This window comes from Cyprinodon tularosa, unplaced genomic scaffold (assembly GCF_016077235.1).
Source record: "Cyprinodon tularosa strain WSP-4 unplaced genomic scaffold, ASM1607723v1 ctg67, whole genome shotgun sequence".
NCBI classification, from domain to species: domain Eukaryota; kingdom Metazoa; phylum Chordata; class Actinopteri; order Cyprinodontiformes; family Cyprinodontidae; genus Cyprinodon; species Cyprinodon tularosa.
In genome coordinates this window covers 1334106-1356434 of record NW_024039418.1, presented here as the reverse complement: position 1 = coordinate 1356434, position 22329 = coordinate 1334106, and the positions used below count along the sequence as shown (strand labels likewise).

The 22329-nt window shown below is 40.8% G+C and overlaps 1 protein-coding gene across 2 annotated transcripts in view; it reads left to right on the top strand.

Moving 5' to 3' along the window:
• The window catches only part of adamts18 (ADAM metallopeptidase with thrombospondin type 1 motif, 18), a 127884-nt gene that overhangs the window by 86443 nt on the left and 19112 nt on the right, over positions 1-22329 (top strand). For both annotated transcript variants that reach the window (XM_038267332.1, XM_038267333.1), the window contains 4 exons: positions 397-517; positions 2798-2924; positions 17793-17997; positions 21739-21933. In XM_038267332.1, the coding sequence (XP_038123260.1) occupies positions 397-517; positions 2798-2924; positions 17793-17997; positions 21739-21933 (648 nt within the window). The remainder of the gene's footprint in view (positions 1-396; positions 518-2797; positions 2925-17792; positions 17998-21738; positions 21934-22329) is intronic.

Below are 22329 nucleotides of genomic sequence, written 5' to 3'. Positions count from 1 at the left end.
TAATCGATCTTGTGCTGTGGCCGTGTCTATCTCTGGCAGTCTATGGGTAAAAGGCTGGGTACACCCTGAACATCCATGCACACACACACATTCACACCTAAGATCAATTTAGGAAGCCATTAAGCTAACAGGCATGTTTTTGGACCGTGGGGGGGAAGCCACAGTACCCAAAGAGAATCCATGCATGCACACATACATGCAAACACTATGGAGAATGAAAATGGGCCGGGAATCGAAGCTGGATCCTTCTTGCTGCAAGGCAGCAGTGTAACAAACTGCACCACGGTGCAGGACCAGCTCAGATCCTAACAGCTTTTTTTAAATCATCATTTTTGTTCCGTTCTATTAGGTGTCTTCATGTGCTGAAATGTTTCTGTCCATTTTCTATCCTGACAGATTCTACTTCAGGGAAAGAACCCTGGTGTGGTTTGGGAGTACACTCTGCCTCGCACCGAGAGGAAACCCGACTACAGCTGGGGTGTGGTGCGCTCGGACTGCTCGGCCCCCTGTGCTGGAGGTAAGGCTGACCTTATATGGGCTCCTTTAGGGGACCCACGGTTTTATATCAAATTTCTTGACATATCACCAAGAAATCGTTCAAGAAAAAAGCTCAGTTTGAGGCTCAGTTGATCCCTTCCAGGGAGTGAAGGTCCGAAAGATCCAGTTTGCAGGATGACTTCCTGCCGAGAGGCAAAAACAAAAAACAATGTTTAAACTCAGGTAGAGAAGAACTCAGTTTTACTCAGCAAAAACTCAGCTTGGCTAGAGTACCCAAAACTGGCAAACACTCTGGTGTCGAGGTAGTGGCAGTCAACAGCTTAAGAGCAGCTTAACGAGGCAACCAACATCAGGTGTGTGAGGAGACGGACCAGAACCAGGCGCCTCCTGGTGGAGGAAGGGTGACACAAAAAAAACACAAACACACAGACTGGAGTCCTGACACTCTGAGAATCACCTGCCAAAGGCCTCACACAGTTATAAGGCTTTAACTGTTTGTTGTAACTGTTTTTCTTGTTTCTTCTTTCATCATATTTTGCATTTAAACCTTTTACCTGTTCTGTTTTAAGAATGTCATGCACAGCTGGGTGATGAGCCTGGACAATGATTACAGCTGTGCTTTCCTTGCATGTAGGAAAAGAAAATCTTTACTAAATTTTTTTCTAACTTGACCCACTCAAACGCAGGAGATGCGGGAAATTAAATATTCTTCTGTATTGTCTTAAATGTAGTCGCATTTGTAGAGAAACAAAAAAAGATTAAGATGCTAACCGGACTCCGCCAGATGGATTTGCTCCGCATATCCGTCTGGAAACCTTCCGTTGAAGTAATTTTGGGAAGGGGCGAAAATACTGGTTAGCTAATTGGCCTATGTTGGTGATAGACGGGCCAAATAAACCAATCAGATCAACGAAGCATATGACGTACTAACAGAGGGACAACGAAGAGGAGCCAATTGATAGATCAAACTCTTGCCGAAACCAGTCTGGAGAAGAGCAAAAACATCTTTTCCTCTGAGAAAAGCCTCCAGAGCAGTGTTTTGCTCTTCTTTCATTGAAGAAATACTCTGTAATTCCGATAAAACTTGCTCGATAGCCACGCTAACGCTAGTTTCATCGGCTGAAGCCGCCATGTTCTTTAGACTGAACTGTCGCGCTTCTCGTTTCGTCACACCTCAACCCGCCTCAAAGCCAACGCTGATTGGACGTTCGTTTGGTGAACGGCTCCAAATTGTCTTCAATGGAGAGTCTCCAGACTGATCTGCGAGTGAAACCTTGAAAGCTCGCGAGATCAGGATGGTCTCACGAGGCTTTAAAGGAATAGTACACCCAAAACATGATTAGCCTTCATTTTCTACTCACCCCCATGCTGAACAACACTCTGGAGTACTTTTTTGATATCTCAAATGCATCTGGAGATCTGGGAGGCTTCTTGCTGTCTGCTGACATTCAAATAATGGAGGTGCCCAGCGCCCGAGGCAGAAAGGTCCATAAAAGTCCACAAAAAACGTTTCAATATTCCTCCATACTGCTCGTCCAATGTATTCCAAGTGTCCTGAGTGGGTAGCATCCAGAATTTACTCGAAACGAAGTCATTTAGAATGTTTTTAGAGCATAAACAGTAGTGTATAGGATTTCCTGAAAGCGCGCACATGCGAGATCACGACGCTACGGAAGCCGGCAGACCAAACCAGATGAAAGTGCGCATTCAGCTCAGCAAAGAACTCATGCTCTTCCTCAACACTGAAGTCCTCAGACATTTTTCTTTCGTTGTTTCTTTCTTTGCACAGGTAAACAGCACATTTCTTCTTCTACGCTTGCATTATCGGCAGAGCAGACGCTGAATGCGCACTTTCATCTGGTTTGGTCTGCCGGCTTCCGTAGCGTCGTGATCGCGCATGTGCGCGCTTTCAGGAAATCCTATACACTACTGTTTATGCTCTAAAAACATTCTGAATGACTTCGTTTCGAGTAAATTCTGGATGCTACCCACTCAGGACACTTGGAATACATTGGACGACCAGTATGGAGGAATATTGACACGTTTTTTGTGGACTTTTATGGACCTTTCTGCCTCGGGCGCCATAGACCTCCATTATTTGAATGTCAGCAGACAGCAAGAAGCCTCCCAGATCTCCAGATGCATTTGAGATATCAAAAAAGTACTCCAGAGTGTTGTTCAGCATGGGGGTGAGTAGAAAATGAAGGCTAATCATGTTTTGGGTGTACTATTCCTTTAAGATGCCTCATCAAGATGCATGAAAATTCTCATAAAGATTCGCTTGCTCTCAATTTTTCAGGTCGCATCTCTTCAAAGGCCATCTGTCTGCAGGACCAGCGCACCCAGGTCAACTCCAGCATGTGTAATCCCCACACCAGACCCACACTGGGCTCCCATCTCTGCAACACGCAGCCCTGCCCGGCCTAGTAAGTACTCAGACTGCGTGTGGGTCACAGCTTGTCTTTCTGTGTCCTTGCTTGTGGGAGATGTGGCACTGCGTCTAATGTTGCCAACATTTTTTTGGGCAGTTTTATTATAGGTGCACACACAGACGCACATGTGCTCCCTGGTTGTACTGCTCGCTGTGGTCTGCCGCCACTCTGCTCACTCTGTCTTCATCTCCCTCCTCAACCCGCTCTGTAATTTATCCTTTTTCTCCCGTTTTTTCCTCCTTAAATAGGAAAAATTCAGCAACACAAAGAAACACTCAGAAACTCTCTGCCATTTCATCTTTTACGTCGTGTTAAAATCATTGACAATGGTTGCTGTTGGATGAGTTGTCTTTGTATTTATTCTGTCACCGAAGAATGAAAATTTCAGCCCAATTTAAAAAGAGGAAACAACCCCTGAAAACTCTCTAGGATCAATATCACCCAATAATAATAGATATTTGTGCAAATTCTGAAACTGTTTATTAAGAATACTTAACTTAAAAAATACTTAAAGAGCAGCAAAATAAAAAAGTAATAGTCTTAATGAATATTGGAATAACCTGTACTGGTATTACAGAAATCTGAGCAGATTTGGTACTTTTGGGAGATCCTAAGAGTCTTTTGGATGGAAGGCCTCCATGCCATCACACTAATCTGTTGCTCCCTCCAAGGATTCTCTGTCAGATTTATTTAATAATAATATTTCTGAATAGAAATGACCTTCTGATTTCAGAAAGCGAGAATTATAACAAACATAGAGGAGAAAATGTAACTGGAGCCGGCTGACCGAAAGGAAGAAATACTCTGAGCCTTGTTAGTCTGCATGGCCGCTGCAGCAGCTGATGTCTCCTGTTATGCATTTTTCAGCACAAAGATCTTTGATTTTTCAGCCTAAGAGTAACATGTATCTAGTCTAGACAGTGCACTTTATGGTATGCATTTTTCAAAGTGTGTCCATTTAGGAGCCAATGCAGCATGCAAAGGAGCAAACCAGGCGGAATTGCGTTAAAGTAAAGAGTTGCAGGAGCTTTGAATAAATGGGTTCTCCTACAGCATGCAGGCCTCTGTCTGGGAGAACTGGAACTAGCTTGATTTACTACAAAGCAGGGATATGCAGCGCAGGGTCACAGAAAGTACACACATGGGCACCAGCATGATTCTACTCTGCAAATTAAAGTTCATGTTAACATTTCTCTAAATGTTTGAGTTTTATTTCATAGCTGTCCGGTTTCACCAAAGGTAAGAACATTAATGTATGGGAGAATTATATTGCCATAATGCAAGAGCACATAAAAACGCAAAACTTATAATGATCAAAACATGCGCTCTCTCTCAAATATTTTCTCTTCTCTCTCAAATCTGTGTTTCTTCTCTCAGACTTAATGCTTCTTGCAGATATTTCCTCCTCTCGCTTGCCTCCTTCTCTTCGCGCACAAACCGTGCTCTGCTCGAGTCTCAGATACGCTCGCAAACCCGTAGGCTCTGCTTGCAGATTTTTTTGCTCTCTCTCGGATTGCAGTTGGATCGTCGCCTAGCAACCTTTCCAGCCAATAGAACGACAGCCTCAGAAAGGGTGCGCTTGTTTAACCCTACTGAGTGTGCCTGTGCTACTACGCCACTTATAAGAACGTCAGCTGAAGCTGCTATTTACAGTAGTTTTGTGGCTCGATTCAGCAAAGTTCAGTCTTGGGAAAAGTAGGCTGCTTACTTTAGAGTCTTGCAGTTGATCCATTTTCAGACGTGACGTGATGTGAACAGAAAACTCCCGCCTCAGAGTTGCTCGTCAGAAAAAAAAAAAGTTTGCTAGTCAGAGCAGATGCTAATTCTGCCTCCAGCAGAAAGTGACTTTTCATTGGTGATTCTTGAATCGCCCTTTATTATTTCCTTTTTTTAACTTTCCTGATTGTTGTTGTTTTTCAGCTTCTTATTTTAATAGCTTTTAAATTAAAAAGCCATTTTATTGTCGGTAAGGTTTATCACAGGCACACTCAGTAGGGTTAAACAAGCGCACCCTTTCTGAGGCTGTCGTTCTATTGTCTGGAAAGATTGCTAGGCGACGATCCGCAAGCAGAGCCTACGGGTTTGCGAGCGTATCTGAGACTCGAGCAGAGCGCGGTTTGTGCGCGAAGAGAAGGAGGCAAGCGAGAGGAGAAAATATCTGTGCAAGAAGCATTAAATCTGAGAGAAGAAACAAAGATTTGAGAGAGAAGAGAAAATATTTGAGAGAGAGCGCATGTTTTGAGTGTGAGCATTATAAGTTTTGAGTGCAAGAAGATGAAATTCTTTTCTCAAATTGAAATTATGTGCGCTTGCATTATGGCAGGATAATTCTCCCATATAAATGCAACCTAGTTGTGTCTAAAACTAGAAAAGTGTTCACTCTTAGGCCCCGTCCACACGAAGCCGAACCCTGGCCCCAAACGCACACATTTTTCACCAAACCAGCCTCTGATCCATACGAAGCCAGCGTTTCGGGGGTCTGTAAACGATCTTTTTTTTTATTCAGCCTTCAGAGTGGGAAGATTTTGAAACGCCGTTTTCGCGTTTCCATCTTTAAGCTCTAACCGCATTTTTTTTCTTACACGCATGCGTCATAGCGTCGCCTCTAAACACGCATGCGCGACACAGTATCACAACAACAATGGCGCCGTACTGTGTTGAATGGTTGCTGCTCATGCTACTCACCCTGCTGTCGGGCTTACAACAGAATCTTCTTCTTCTGGAATATCTCCAGGAAGAACAGAGCAATATCGACCACATAGTTCAGCACCTGAATTTGACTTAACCACGAAAATGGACCCGCAGGGCAACCATGTATAAATATTAGTGCGCATGCCCAACATTTCGTCGCTTATTTTTGCTTTGGCACCACAGCTCCACTTACAGGCCTTGCATACATTTTGCAGCGTTTTCATGTATTCGTGTGGACGATAACATTTATTTTACGTCTCCGTCTTTACGACAAACGTTTTGGAAAATATCAGCGTTTCGTGTTCGTTTTGAATTCGTGTGGACGGGGCCTTAGTTTGCTGCAACAGGTCTGGCTGTACTCCTATCGGTTGCACCTCCAACATGCAGCCTCTGTTCCCACCACCTGAGAGCAAAGCTCCTGCTCCTAATCTTAAGCACACAGTTTCTTTTATCTCATTGAAAGCTATAGAAAAAAGTCCCAACTGGTGTTAGTAGAGGAAATAGTCCCAACATCAGACAGATTGTCCGTTCAGCTAAAACCAGCAGCTTGACACCCATGGATTATACTGTATTATATATAGAAGTGGACAACATTTCTTTTCAGTGCACAGAGCAGTTGATGCATGCTGCACCGGAAAACGGTTGAGTTGAGTGAACAGCATGAAAGCTTTAATGCATTAGGATCTCCAGGATGTATGGGTTGGCATTCATACAGCAGAAAGGAGAAGCTAACAATGAGATGGGATGCACTCAAAATGTGTGTGTGTCTAAGAAGACGTGGGGGGGGATGGGGTGTAAGAATGCCTGTTTATATCTAAGGACTGTATCACGAGTGCTGACAGCCCTATCTATGTTTCATTGTGCAGAGACGGTGGGATCCCGGCGGGGCCCAGCCAGCCAGCCAGAAGCACCCCCCCCCCCCCCCCCCCAACACAAACTCAATTCCCTTCACCCCCCCCCCCCCCCCCCCCCCCCCCCCCCAGCCCTTCAGCTTTAGGCACGCTTTGAGCTTCCTCTCCCTGCAGGGACAACATGCTGGACTGTGGTGTAGCAGCATTCTTAGCATAGAGCAGGAAAACGGGAAGCAATGAAAAACTTCATTTCCAACAGATCTGCAGTTAGATTTTCTCTAGTTTTAGTTAAATCTTCCCCAATAACATCTGTAGAGCTTTTTATCTCTATCTGGGATTTTTGCTGCATTAGTAGCATATAACAACAAATTGAAATACTTTACCCACAGAAAGTACAGCTTAAATAGACACTAAGTAAACCAGCGTCTTAATTAATTTGAAAGAATTACAGAACACTCAAGGATGGATGGATGGTAGTGATTATATGATTTATTAATCTAAGAAAGGAAGGCCACACATTCTACTTAAAGGAATAGTACACCCAAAACATGATTAGCCTTCATTTTCTACTCACCCCCATGCTGAACAACACTCTGGAGTACTTTTTTGATATCTCAAATGCATCTGGAGATCTGGGAGGCTTCTTGCTGTCTGCTGACATTCAAATAATGGAGGTCTATGGCGCCCGAGGCAGAAAGGTCCATAAAAGTCCACAAAAAACGTGTCAATATTCCTCCATACTGCTCGTCCAATGTATTCCAAGTGTCCTGAGTGGGTAGCGTCCATAATTTACTCGAAACGAAGTCATTTAGAATGTTTTTAGTGCATAAACAGTAGTGTATAGGATTTCCTAAAAGCTCGTTCACGAGTCTACGGAAACCGCGGCAGACCAAACCGGATGAAAGTGCGCATTCAGCTCGGCAAAGAACTCATGCTCTTCCTCAACACTGAAGTCCTCAGACATTTTTCTTTCGTTATTTCTTTCTTTGCACAGATAAACAGCACATTTCTTCTTCTATGCTTGCATTATCGGCAGAGCAGACGCTGAATGCGCACTTTCATCTGGTTTGGTCTGCAGCGGTTTCCATAGACTCATGAACGCGCTTTTAGCAAATCCTATACACTACTGTTTATGCTCTAAAAACATTCTAAATGACTTCGTTTCGAGTAAATTATGGATGCTACCCACTCAGGACACTTGGAATACATTGGACGAGCAGTATGGAGGAATATTGACACGTTTTTTGTGGACTTTTATGGACCTTTCTGCCTCGGGCGCCATAGACCTCCATTATTTGAATGTCAGCAGACAGCAAGAAGCCTCCCAGATCTCCAGATGCATTTGAGATATCAAAAAAGTACTCCAGAGTGTTGTTCAGCATGGGGGTGAGTAGAAAATGAAGGCTAATCATGATTTGGGTGTACTATTCCTTTAAGAGTTTTTAAAATTTTAAACAACCTGATTTGTTTTCTAGGTTTAAAAAAAAATGGTCATTACACTGTCACAAGCACAGAGCAACTCTCTGTATTTAACCCATCGCGTTGGGGAGCAGTGGGCTGCCATTGTGCGGCGCCTGGGGAGCAGTGTGGGGTTAAAGGTCTTTGCTCAGGGACCCAGAGTGGCAGTCTGTGGGAGCGGGGCTCGAACTCAGAACCTCAGGATTCCAAGGTCTATGCCTTAACCACCAGGCTGCCACTCCCCATCTAGTTAAGCAAATTAATTGGATTTTCCCCAGATCTATTTATAAATGACAGGTTAGGATGCAAAGTGTTGAGATTATTTTACGAGTAAAGGCCTGAAAAGTTTCCTTCAGATATATTCGCCCCCTTTAATCAGTACAATTTGGACCAGAAGTATGCTGATCCGTGGGGACTTTGTTCTAAAGGACCTAGATGACAGCTTATAGTGGATTTAGTGATACTAACACTGATTTGAATTATGCAGATGAAGCATAAACAATGATGGAAACTTTCTTCTTACTGTCTGGCCTATTCAGCTTTTTAAATCCATTTTAAATACGTTGTCCTGACCTTAAGCAGATGGGCTTACAACCCTTCAATTTTCACCAAATTTAATAATTTCTCCCATTTAGTAGAGTTGGGAGAATTCCTTTGCAATATCTAAAATTGTTTTTCCCAGTTTCTTATAAATCAGTCATAGTTTGATTTAAATGAAATCAGAGGAAACTGTATTTTTTTTCCTGTTTTTTCAAAGTTTTTGTCAACACCTTCAGCTCATACTGTAGTTGGAGCGCTGATGTTTTAAGCAGCATCGAAGCTCCGCCTCCTGCACACATTTCAAGTCAGATGCAAATCAAAGACTCATTCATTGATTAAATCTTGTTGTGTATGGATTATATGTTTGGCCATTTGAATCCTGAGTGCAGTTGTGTAATTTGTATTAACACCTTTTATCAGCTCCTTTAGTGAAGGTAAAGTCACACCATGTTTGTAAAAAGCAGCGCTACCGCAGATCATTCATCCTTGCTTCAACCAGACTCCGCAATGCAACACTGTTACGGCAATAACTGGTGCAACGTATAATGTGCAGTTACTATTTAATACCCTGTGCAATAAATGTTTTTTATTTGATACCCAGTGCAATAGCTACATATATAAATACCCATCTCTATAAATACAAGTTTAATACCCTGTGCAATAACCCTGTATAATACTCCTGCTAAAGAGATCAATAAAGTAAATCATTCAATCAATAATTTCTTTGGAATAAGTTCCAGGACCGAACTGTAGATGTTTGGAAGTGGAAACTGAAATTGTCCTTGGTTTGGATTAGGGATGCACGATATTGGGATTTTGGCCGATATCCGATATGCCGATATTTTAAAACTCATGTAGCCGATAACCGATATCGATACCGATGTTAAAGCTGGACAAAAATAAGTAGTCATTGAAAATAGCAGTTTTGTTATCCATTTCTGACACTTTGAAAAATAATATACTCAAATATATTTTCATAATCTCGTGAAATTTCATCGTTCTGTTACAAACTCTCGTGATATTTTGCAAATTCTTGTGAGATTTTGTTAGTAAAATAGATTGATACCGCGTCAATATATCAACATATGAAAATATGGCAAAATTTCGTGAATTTTCGGGGGATTTCGTAGCATAACGATGATATATAGCAATATTTCATTAATAAAAGAGATTGATATGGTGTTTTTAAATGGCAATATATCAGCATATGAAGATATTGTGATATTTATTTTTTCCCTCGTCTTTAGATGTTTCTAAGTCTCTAAAAAAGAAGTTTTTTAAGAAGAAGAAGAAGTAGTTTTTTTTTTTTAGACTTTAGAAACTCAGAAGCTGATCAAATATCGGGTTAAATATCGGTGGGGTGGCCGATGTCCGATATTCAGTTTTAAGGCCGATACAGGCCGATACCGATAGGGGGACGATTATATCATGCATCCCTAGTTTGGATGGATCTCTCTTGGTGACTACAATTTAAAATGATTTTTATTTTATCAGGTTGTCTAATATTCACTATGTTTTGGAGATCAGAAAAAATTTAGTTTGGCAAAAAAACAAAAGCAAAGTCTTTAAGGGACAGTGAATGTTTTACACCTCTTTACACATATTCTTTGAAATAAGAATAAACAAAAGGAAAACCAAAAAGTAAAATGATAAAAACTGGAACAAATATTAGCAAACATTAAAAACAAAAATGTGAATAATCTTAGATTTTCCTTTAAATGTTTTAGGTTAATTCTAACTCCTTCTACCGTCCAATTGGTGCTACAGCTTCTGTAGACGTGCAAAAAGCTGCTAACAATGCAGGAATATAGCTTCACGCCATCCTACCTTGAAATCACCCATCTAGATATTTAAGATATAGAAATTATGGCTACATCTGTATTGGTTTTGTGGCAAAGCGGGGTCTGCCTTTTTTCTCCAATGATATACTGTTATTTATAAATCAGGGAAACGGAAACAAACAGCCCTCAGGCCAAAAGTCCCAAACTGATGCTTTAAGCGGCCAAAAACCTTCCAGTTTCCAAATTGTAGTTTAGTCCTTCTGGTTCGTTGTTCTGTGGCATCTGAAAGGGAATGAAAGCATTTTGTTTTCCTTCCTTCCTTCAGGTCTGCAGCGTGAAGGAACAGACTCTCCCTTAGCTCGCTGTCCTAAACCTCTCTGCTCCTCTACCTCTCCTCAGCATGCGGTCAGCAGACCTCTCATTTGTTGAAATTTGCCTCTGAGTCAGGATGCCTAAAAAAAGAAGCTTTTTTCAGTGAAGTTCGTTATGCGGTTCTTAATGGAAAGAGAGGAATATGGAAATTAGCTAAAAAAACCTGCACAAGTGTAAATGGAGCACAAATAAAGGGAAGATGATACAAAGATGGGGAAATAAAGTGTTTTTCTTTTGCGTGTTATTAGATGCTAACTAAACAGTTTGCTTTTCTCAATTTTATTTATTTGGTTTCTTCTTTTCTTACAGATAACCTGAGCATCATTTTTGACTTCAAAAAAAGTTAGTGTTAACATAAAAAACATAAAATAGTTAGTTGATTAAAAAAAAAAAAATCACTGTTAAAACAAACCTGGTCCTATTGAAAATCAGTAACCCAAACCCGGTGAAATAATTTTAACGCTTTGACAACAAGAAGTAGATAAATTATATTAAAAACCAACACCTTAATCTCAAAATTCAAGAAGAGAAGTTAAGGGGAGTGTTGGCCTAGTGCAGGGGTCGGCAACCTGCGGCTCTTTAGCCTCCCCCTTGTGGCTCCCTGGAGGTTTTTCAAAAATGTATGTAAATCGATTTTTGTTTTGTTTTAATATGGTGTGCAGGTTGCAAACAAAAATGTATGTTTTCCAATGCTTTAAACATTTTTATTATAAATAGCGCTGTCAAAATTATCGCGTTATCGCGTTAACGCGAGGCCATTTTAATGGCGATAATTTTTTTAACGTGAGATTAACGCTATGTGGTTTTATAGTACAATTTTCCCCCAGTCTATGCATTTCTCATAGGCTTCGAGAGCGGAGCTCCTCAAGGGAAAAAGACGCTCATACACTGGGTGGCGCTAGTGCCTTTTCTTTAAGCCTCACCACCAGCAAACAAGTTGAGTGTCTGGTGCCTATAGCAACCTAAAATACATTGAGAAAACAGATTACTGAGGTGAAATGGAATCTGCTACGGCACTCTTGAATAGTAAATTTAATTTTAAAGTTTGAAATAATAGATCTGTGTGTGTGTGTGTGTGTGTGTACGCTACAGGTCAGTAGGCCTGTGTGTGTATGTTTTCATTTTGTTCAGAGGCGAAAAAGTAAATTTCTAGAGGATAGACTACCTTCTGACTAATCAGTTTGTAATATCAGCCTGTTTTCAGGGCCTGTTATTGTGCCTACATATTTGTTATTGTTTTTGCTACATATCCCCCTGTTCTTGCCATATGTTATGGCAAATGTTTGTGTCTGTGACACTTGTAACACTTACAAGTTACATAGCAAAACATAGGCTGTGTGTGTCTGTCTGTCTGTGTACGCCACAGGTCGGTATCGTGTGGGTGTGAGTGTGTGTGTTCTCATTTTTGTTAAGAGGCTGAAAAGTAACTTTCTAGAGCATAGACTACCTCCATCTAGTGATGTCGGTCTATTGATTTTGATGTATTGATTGAAAATTGTTCATTATTATCTTGGTTAATTAACATCTAATGTTAACTGTACTACATTTTATAGCAGTAGGGTAAAATGCTTGTCTTTGTTCAAAAGACTGTATTAACTGTAAAGACTGTCTTTTACATCAGCCTGTTTTCAGGGCCTTTTTTTTGGCTACATATTTGTTATTTTTTGCTACATGCCTCCCCATCTTCTAGCCATATGTTTCTATGGCATAAATCAGTGTCTGTGACCTGTTTTCATTTAAAAAAAAGAACATTGGCACAAACCTAGCCTGTATGTATTTTTTGTATGTCATCGAGAGTATTTAAATGATTTTCAATCAGAAAAAAAATGTGTGATTAAAATGCGATTAATCGCGATTAAAAAAATTTAATCGATTGACAGCACTAATTATAAATAAATGTAAACAATAGTTTGCGTCAAAGCCATAGAGATCAGTGATCATAACTTGGAACCAACGTGGCGCGATTGCCAGGCTAACACAGCTGCAGGTGTGTCTCGGAATATGAATCCCAAAGGGAAAAAAAGGAAGATTGCTGATGAGAAAAGAGGATTCAAATAGGCCGACTCATTTGCTTTCATTATCAATGCTAAACGATTGCCTGCATTTTCGCTTTGTAATGAGAGGGTGTCAAATAAAAAAGAAACGTTTGGAAAGGCATTTCCAGGGAAGGCTAAATATGCAGCCCACCACCAAGCTTGAAGGGAGAGAAAAAGTGCGATTGCAGGATAAATTAGAGGAATGCAAAGATAGATTGAAGAAGTGGATTGCATTTCCAAACTCCACCACTGCTGCTAGTTTTGTTACAAGCATAGAAAACCGTCCACAGATCAAACAGGTAGCGCTCTGATGCAGGGATGTAAACTTTCTTCCATTTTTTCCCCAAATCCTAAAAATATTAATCAGACCAAGGAACGATGGTGATGGAGGATGTGGGATTTTGTGGCTTGGTTCCTCATGACTCAATAAACTCCTCCCAACAGAAACAGGTCCACCATAGAGAGATTTCTTTATTGTGTTTCTATAATTTCATCATTGCAAGAAAACTTAAACCGCGCAGTGAAGGTGGTGAAGCGGCGCGCGATGGGAGCGTTCACTGTTCCTCCGTCACCTCAGGCTACTGCATGACATTTGCTTCAGGATAAACATTTAATCATGAATGCTTATTATATATTTAAGCCCATATAGTCCTTTTCTATAGTGGGATAAAACACTTAGGGCCAGATTTATCAAGATCCAATTCTGCGTGCAGTAATTTGCGCTCGCAAACTGGAATTTTGTGCGAGGGGCTGAACCATGGTTTGCGGGTGATTTAACATGAGTGATTGCGTAACTGGTGGCAGGTGCAAAACTGTTGGAGACGCCCTATTTAAATGATGGTTTTGCGCGTTTTGTGGTTTGCAGCAAAGTAGTTTGTAGTTTGTGCAAACTAGTGCATTAAGAAATTTTAATCTTACAGTGATACCCCCACCCCCTCCAAAAAAAAAACAGGTGTTTTGTATTGGCCTGTAGAAAAATGCACATACCAAATGGCTCACAATGGGACTGTGGATGAGATTACTGCGCGTACGCATCCCCGCAGCATTGGCATGTTGCTTCACAGGCGCAGAGGTCGGGGTTCTCCGTTAGGGCGTCAGGGCGACATGGCATTTAGACCGTCGGACAGCACTTCTGAAAAACGAGATTGGGAAATCCCAGATGCAAAAAAGTGCAATGTTGCAAGGAGTTTTGTGATATCTGGTATTGCGTGGGTCCTCCTTGTGGCTGGCTCCAAATCCATTCGGAGTTCCCCCAACAGCTCCAAAATGGCAATGCTGGATAAACGAAATGTTTTGATGATCGTTTCCTCGTTCATTCCAAAAATATTCACACGGAGTGAAAAAAATGCGTTCTCTGCGTCTCCTTGCTTCATTTCCATGTCTCCTTCTTGCGACAATAACCGCTGCCATGTGTGCGCAATTACGCATACAGACCATTTGCACCTTCTTTTGAAACGTGTTAAATATAGAGTCAGATACCGTTAGCAAAATTGCTTTCAGGTTTGATAAATCACTTTGCGAGTGCTAAATTAATATATTTACATGTTCTCCTCCTACAAGACGCACTTTTGCGTGTAAACGCCCCATATTGCATATTCATTGCAGAAAAAGTACTAAATGGATAAGAGGCGCTATTTAGCACGTTTTAAAGACCAAATCCTTTTAGCACGCTGTTGATAGATCAGTTTGTACATTTTTTAGCGTGCGCAGTGAAATAGCTCACGTTTTTATACACGCAAACCTTTGATAGATCCAGCCCTTAGAGCTTGTGTTGCTGTACGAGGCTTTTATAAGGCTTTTACATTTTTGCAGCTCCAGATAGATTATTTAATTTTATTTTTTTTGGGTCCAATGTGGCTCTTTGAGCAGTTTGGGTTGCCGACCCCTGGCCTAGTGGATAGAGCAGTGGGCTTGCCCTCTCAGAAGGGTGGAAGTACCTGAGCGAGATACTTAGATACAGATACTACAGACCTGGTGGATCTGATGTTACAGATCTACACCAAAGATGCTTTGAAAGTTGCCAACGACATTTTAAAGAAAATTAGATACTTAACCCCTGATTGCTCCCCGGGAGCCACACAGTGGCAGCCCACTTCTCCCCAAGGGGAGGGGTGAAGATGCAGAAGTGAATTTCTCCATTGTGAGATCAATGATGTTCAATTATTATTATTATATTATTAAAATTGTTGCTATCTGTCAAGGCAAGGCAAGTTTATTTGTATAGCACAATTCAGTACAAAGACAATGCAAAGTGCTTTACATGATTAAAATACAGGAAGATAAAACAGAATCAAAGCAAGTAGGAAAAAATAAAATAAAATAAAAAATGCAGAAACAAAAGAGAATATTAAAAACATTTGGACTAAAGAAAATATGTTTTAGTTGAACTGTTTAACTAGAACAGTCGAAGGCAATCCTAAACAAATGTGTTTTTAGTCTTGATTTAAAGGAACTCAGGCTTTTTTTTCCAGTTTTCTGGAAGTTTGTTCCAGATAAGTGGAGCATAGGAACTAAATGCTGCTTCTCCGTGTTTAGTTCTGGTTCTAGGTATACAGAGCAGGCTGGAGCCAGAAGACCTGAGTGGTCTGGAGGGTTGATACACTGATAGCAAGTCTGGGATGTATTTAGGTGCTAAGCCATTCAGAGATTTATAGACTAACAGAAGTATTTTAAAGTCTATTCTCTGAGATACAAGGAGCCAGTGGAAGGACTTTAGAACTGGGGTGAAGTGCTCTACTTTCTTAGTCTTAGTGAGGATACGGGCAGCAGCGTTCTGGATCAGCTGCAGCTGTCTGATCCACTTTTTAGGCAGACCTGTGAAAACACCGTTGCAGTAATCAATTCGACTAAAAAGTCAGTCTCTAAAGCATTTGAAAACTATATTTTAAGATTTGAAGACTTCAGTGCAAATAAAGAAAAACTTTAGACAGAGATGAACCTTCTCGTGCACTTTGAGAAACATTTGACACTTTTTAGAACATCTGATTTAATAACATGGATAGCAGAACACCCTGGGTGAGAATGTCTGGCCAAAAACGAGGGAAAAAAAAAAGAAAATGAAACTTGAGAAAGGTCCTAGTCAAAGTTCAGGCTGTCTCACACCATTAGACTGTTCATAGTTAAAACTAGTGTTGCACCGATACCAGTATCAGGCAACAAATAGGGCACTGATACCATTTTGGGAGCCAAAAATATATTAAAGGAATAGTACACCCAAAACATGATTAGCCTTCATTTTCTACTCACCCCCATGCTGAACAACACCCTGGAGTACTTTTTTGATATCTCAAATGCATCCGGAGATCTGGGAGGCTTCTTGCTGTCTGCTGACATTCAAATAATGGAGGTCTATGGCGCCCGAGGCAGAAAGGTCCATAAAAGTCCACAAAAAACGTGTCAATATTCGTCCATACTGCTCGTCCAATGTATTCCAAGTGTCCTGAGTGGGTAGCGTCCAGAATTTACTCGAAACGAAGTCATTTAGAATGTTTTTAGAGCATAAACAGTAGTGTATAGGATTTCCTAAAAGCGCGCGCGCCTGTGAGTTCACGAGTCTACGGAAACCGCGGCAGACCAAACCAGATGAAAGTGCGCATTCAGCGTCTGCTCTGCCAATAATGCAAGCGTAGAAGAAGAAATGTGCTGTTTACCTGTGCAAAGAAAGAAACAACAAAAGAAAAATGTCTGAGGACTTCAGTGTTGAGGAAGAGCATGAGTTCTTTGCCGAGCTGAATGCGCACTTTCATCTGGTTTGGTCTGCCGCGGTTTCCGTAGCGTCGTGAACTCGCTTTTAGGAAATCCTATACCTTACTGTTTATGCTCTAAAAACATTCTAAATGACTTCGCTTTAAGTAAATTCTGGATGCTACCCACTCAGAACACTTGGAATACGTTGGACGAGCAGTATGGAGGAATATTGACACGTTTTTTGTGGACTTTTATGGACCTTTCTGCCTCGGGCGCCATAGACCTCCATTATTTGAATGTCAGCAGACAGCAAGAAGCCTCCCAGATCTCCAGATGCATTTGAGATATCAAAAAAGTACTCCAGAGTGTTGTTCAGCATGGGGGTGAGTAGAAAATGAAGGCTAATCATGTTTTGGGTGTACTATTCCTTTAAACTGTTGTCACCCATTCCAGGTAGGCAATAAAAGTTCTACTGGATTCACTTTGTCTTAATTTTTTTTCCTGCTTCACAAAGGTAGGCAGCAGCTTGACATGAAGCCATGATGGCAATTATTTTACATCCAAGTAGTATGCAGCTCTATATATACACACACACACACATCAATTTCAAACAGATGGTATCGGTATCGGCCGATACTGTATCAGGGCCAAAAAATGGCGTCGGTGCAACACTTATTAAAACTCCTGTGGCTGATTTAAAACAATTGTTTAAAGAAAAGTGAGCAAACATTCCTGCATGGCAATAAAAAACAGTCATTGTCAATTATTACATATCCTTCATGCCAATGTGGCACAACCAGTTATTAGGTTTAGAGGGTAATTACCTTGGAAAACATTTTTTTTTTCTCCCAGCAAAGGAAACCATCCTTTAAACTCTTCATTGAGGCTCTCTTTGTCTCATATTTGATGACGACACATTTAACTGTAACATAAGAAACAAAAGAAACTGTCAGGAAACAGGAGCTTTTGCGCCATACTGTACGCCGCGGTCGGCTGAAGAAATCTGGGAAAGCTCATCTGCAGGGTTGTGTACAATATGGCTTTAATGTTTAGTTTCACAGGAAAAGAAAAGATTGTGATGGATGGTGCGGGTGGGTCGCGGAAATAATAATTCAGGTCGGCGTTTCTGCTTTACAATAAATCATACCTTTAATGTTAACCTGTGTGAAGTTTTTAACAGCTGAATAATCGGAAGTTTTATGAGATTTAGGTTTGATTTAATCCCCCCCCCCAGATTAAAATCACTGAACATTTAGGCTGTAAATGTTTTAAAAACTCGACTGAAATAAGCAAAGCAGACTGAGGTCTAAAGCTGTGGTTTAACTCTCTGATTGGGAGCTCATTTATGTGGTGGGCTTCCTGATAACATAGACTCCCACTCTGCCTCCTCTTGTCAGAGCTGTTTTATGCTGCAGACTGACGCAAAGCCTCGGTTTCCCTCCACAGCTGGGCCACGGGGGACTGGGGGCCCTGCAGCCGCTCATGTGGAGGAGGCCAACAGACCAGGGCGCTGCGCTGCATGAGGAAGGTGACCTACCAGAGGGAGGAGGTGGCGGCCCACTCCCTCTGTCCCGTTATCTCTCCGGCCCAAATCCAGCCGTGCCGCACCCAGGCCTGCCCGCCGGAGTGGAGCACGGGATCATGGTCACAGGTGGGTCTGATTCAGTCTGCGGAAATAACCGCCATCGCCTGCTTTGCTGCATTCTATCTAAAGACAAATCTTACTTTTCTCCTTTATTCGCTTTGATGAAAATGTCCATTTTCAGTTAATTGATTTTATTTATGATTAAAAGTTTCCCACACGACAATGCACAAACTCCCAAAACCATGTAGATTTAAACAAGCAGAGAGAAAAGCAACCCTAAAATATCCATCCATTCATTGTCTGACATGCTTTGTCCCAGCTGGGGTCACGAGGGGTGCTGGTGCCTCTCTCCAGCCTGGACAGGTCGCCAGTTCATCGCAGGGCAACACAGAGACAAACAGGAAAAACAACCATTAATGCACACTCACACCTAAGGAGAATTAAGAGAAGCCAATTAACCGAACAGACATGTTTTTGGACTCTGGGAGGAAGCTGGACTTCCTATTATATCTGCCCCTTAATTCATTTGACCTCTTCAGAAAACAACTCAATTGCTCTGTTCGAAAACCTGGGGCGTGTCCTTAGATGGCCGGATTCGAAGGCCGATTACGTCATAGCGCGGCGCCGAGGTCTGGTCGGATTCCAAGAGTCCTCGTTATGCGACCTTAAAATGCGTCCTTCTTTTTGCCCGATTTGAAGGACGGGTCTGATGTATCCTCGGTATTCTTGAATATCCCAGGATTCATTGCGAGACCAAGCAAGCCGTGATCAGAGGAAAGGTTACTTGGCGCCGAACAGTGGTGAAAATTGGAAGTTCAGTTTAATATAATCCAGTCCGTGAATAGTTCCGTCTGAGATTAATGAAAATTGTTATTTTAATGGTTATTGAGTGACATATGTGGCGGTAATGTTTTTTGTTTATCTAAAGGTTTTTATCTGTTATTGTGTAAATGAGTTTGGCTGGAATTTAAGGACAGATTCTAATATATCTGCAGGGGGGGGACTATAAATCTGATAGGAGTTTTATCTTTTTATTGCTGTTTTGCACAATATGCTTAACTAAGTATTTTTTGTTGTTGAATATTAGAGATTTTGCAGATATATTTTTTATAAATACATTGTTTAGATTTACTTATATCTTTCTACCCCTTCTAAAGAATAGAAAATCTCTTTATTGTCCCACAATGGGCAAATTTACAGCAGCAGAAAGATTATTGAAAATAGTCACACAAATGAGGACCTTAGAAAAATGTATAAAAATAACATAATAGGGAAGAGTTAAAATATAAACAATAAAATTCTGTAGAGTGTTTTAACAATATAAAACTGGAGAATTAATAACCAATATCCAGCCATGGACATTTTTACAGTAATATTTGAAAATAGCAGCAACATCAGAGATGTGCAGAATGACAGCAGCAGGTTATTTAACTGACTAAGGTTTCTATCATTACATTTGATTTTATTTGTTCCTGCTCCCGGTGGTTGGAACCTTTATTCCACTCTGGATTCTTGTGAGTGTAGTCTTTGTTCACTTTACAATAAAAAAGAAATAAAGAAACAGTTTTGGAAACTTCGGTTTTCATTCTTTTCCTGCTTTGTGTGTCAACTTTCCCGGTTGCTAAGCAACAGAGCTTACGGCGGTAAAACCCGCCAAAGGGTAGACCTGGTCGAATTCACAGCCAAAACTCTTCTGGCCTCCTTATTTTCAAGGACTTCGAAGAATCCAGTCTAGGTAGACCGCGTCCTTGGAGGATGCAGCCCAGGTTTTCGAACAGAGCCAATGTATTTCAATGACATCTATTCTCATCTTTTATGTTCCCGATCAGAACAGTTGTTTTATCCATGTATATATTAACAGAACCTTTTATTCCCAGGGTTCCCTGGGTTTCTTAAAAAGTCTTAAAAGGCATTGAATACTTCAAAATAAAACTAAGGCCTTAATTGGTATTAAAATGTCTTAAATCAGTCTTTCGTAGGTCTTAATTTTTAAAACAGCATAAATAGGATTATTTTTATTACGATTTATTTTTGTAATCTAAATAAAACATTAAAATTGACATTTAAAAAAAAAAAATAAATAAATAAAGGCTCGCCATTATTGGTTCTGTCCCGATAACAGAACCAATAAAAGCGTTGTTGCACAAGCATCCCAAAGACTGATGTCTGAGTTTTTGGTCAACAAAATGGACATGACCTGATCAGACATATTATTGGTTCTGTGAGGATTTATTCTAGTATCTCATGACGTCTTAATGTGTTGGTCCAAGATGGAGTCAGATCCACATCAGGATGGTGAGCTGTGTCATTTTCTAGTGATTTTAAGCAAGATTAAACCTGGAAAAAACCCACAGGGGAGTTTTAATGATTTATACATGGAAGAGCTGGAGATTAAATTGCCTGTCTGTGCGTAAAAGTGATGCCATTAACTTTAAGTCCGCAAAACTAAATCGAATCCATCTAATTCTACACGTTTCGGTGACTTTGCTCTTGACTTTCACTTTTTTTCATGAAGCTTATAAATTTATGAAGTTTCTGAGAACTACCTTCTCTTTCTGTTGTTTGCTGTATAATCATGTTCTACAAAGTTGCTTAGAAATACTTTTTTCTTACACATTCAGATTAGATGTATATAACTTGCACTCACTCCTCTTCAAACAGCATCACCATCAATCTCAAATAAAGCTCTACTGCCCTCTGCTGGACATGTGGAGAACAAATACAGATTATGAGGGCGTGCGTTGGTATTATATTATGAATAAGCCATTTTTAAACTGTTAAATAGCTTATTTTACAATGATAATTTTTCAATACAGTCTCAAATAATTAATATTGTTATTTTTTATCATTGGTTTATTGAAATGCATTGTAATTATTACAATTCGTCCCTGTTGCTTTCGATGTCAAATGTATTTATACATGGGAAAATGCATAGTGTGTATGATGTTTGGTCAAATAATTACAGTAAGAGCAAAGCACCCTGGACCCCTTTCTTGTTGCTTATATTAAACCTCACCAGTTGGTTAGAAACGTAAAATTTCCATCTGTAAATTTACCCTGTAAAGTGTAGGTTGGTGCTCTATAACCTCTCTACAGTCATATTTCTATCTGATCGTTGGGTTAAACATCTGAGCGTTATTGGCTGGCATCACCGGCACAGTTTGAACACTTTACTGTCACTCAGCCATCAGTCTTTGGGATGCTTGTGCAACTTGCTTGTAGTGGTTTGCAACACTGGTCCCAGTTCATGCGGAGAGGAGGCAACGCTTTGCTGAAAAGATCAGTTGGAGTTATGAGTTAGAGAGGGCAAGAGGGGAGTGTAAATAGATTCATGGGTCTGCGTCTGTAGATGGGATTTAGGAAATAAATAGGAAGCCTCTCTGACTGTGGCCCTCAGTCCCTGTGGAGCCGTTGGACTCTGTTGTTCGTCTCTGCAGTTCATGCGGAGTTCAGTGCAGCTCCGTCTCCCCCTCTCTGATGAGTTCACATTCATTGTTGGTTTATCGTATATCTTATTCTGTTCCCCTGATATCAGTGACCTTCTTTTTGCTTTGCCACCATCGGGTGAATAACAGATTGATCCACAGTGTCTATGCCAAGGATTTCACCTTATTAATGTGAATGAATCTGAAGGGAACTGAAGGAGAAAACAAAGACAGGACATTCAAAGTAACAAAATGATGGTGCATCTCTGATAGCGTCCACTAAGGGTCAATAAATCTTTTTCTTAATGGTTCATAAAAGCACCAGGATTATCAGCTTTAGCTTCACTGTTGTGTAACTTATTTCCTCCTCGTCTTTCCCCAGTGCTCTAAATCCTGCGGCCGTGGATTGAGGAAGCGGACCGTGTTCTGCCGCAGCACTGATCCAGGGGCCACTGCGGTGGTGGTGCCCGACAGCATGTGCAAACAGCACCACAGGCCAAAAGCCCAGGAGACGTGCGTCTTAAGGAGGTGCCCCAAGAACGACAGACTTCAGTGGATCCCGACGCCCTGGGGAGAGGTGAGAGAAAAAGCTGGATTAAAGGGAGATGGAGGGAGATGCAAAAGCCCCTTTGGGTTTTATTTATCTTTTTTTTTTTTGGTTCCTCATAAAACCCAAGACTTTAATTTTAAATGTGGAAAAAAGTAATACAGTTTTTCACCATTTTTGATGATATCCAGCACAGAAATATATATTTTTAGAAGTTACCACGTTACTGAACTTTATTCCACTCATGATCAGTTTAAACCAATTAAAATAGCTTAACTTAGGAGGTTAGCTAATAAACAACTTGTTATTAATTGTCAATTGATGTTTATAAGTTTACAATATGTCCCGTTTTAACTAAAGATTGTTTGAATTTTTGTTCCAGTCCTCTTTGATTGTCTCTGTGTTGTAATGTTACCGCTGTCCACT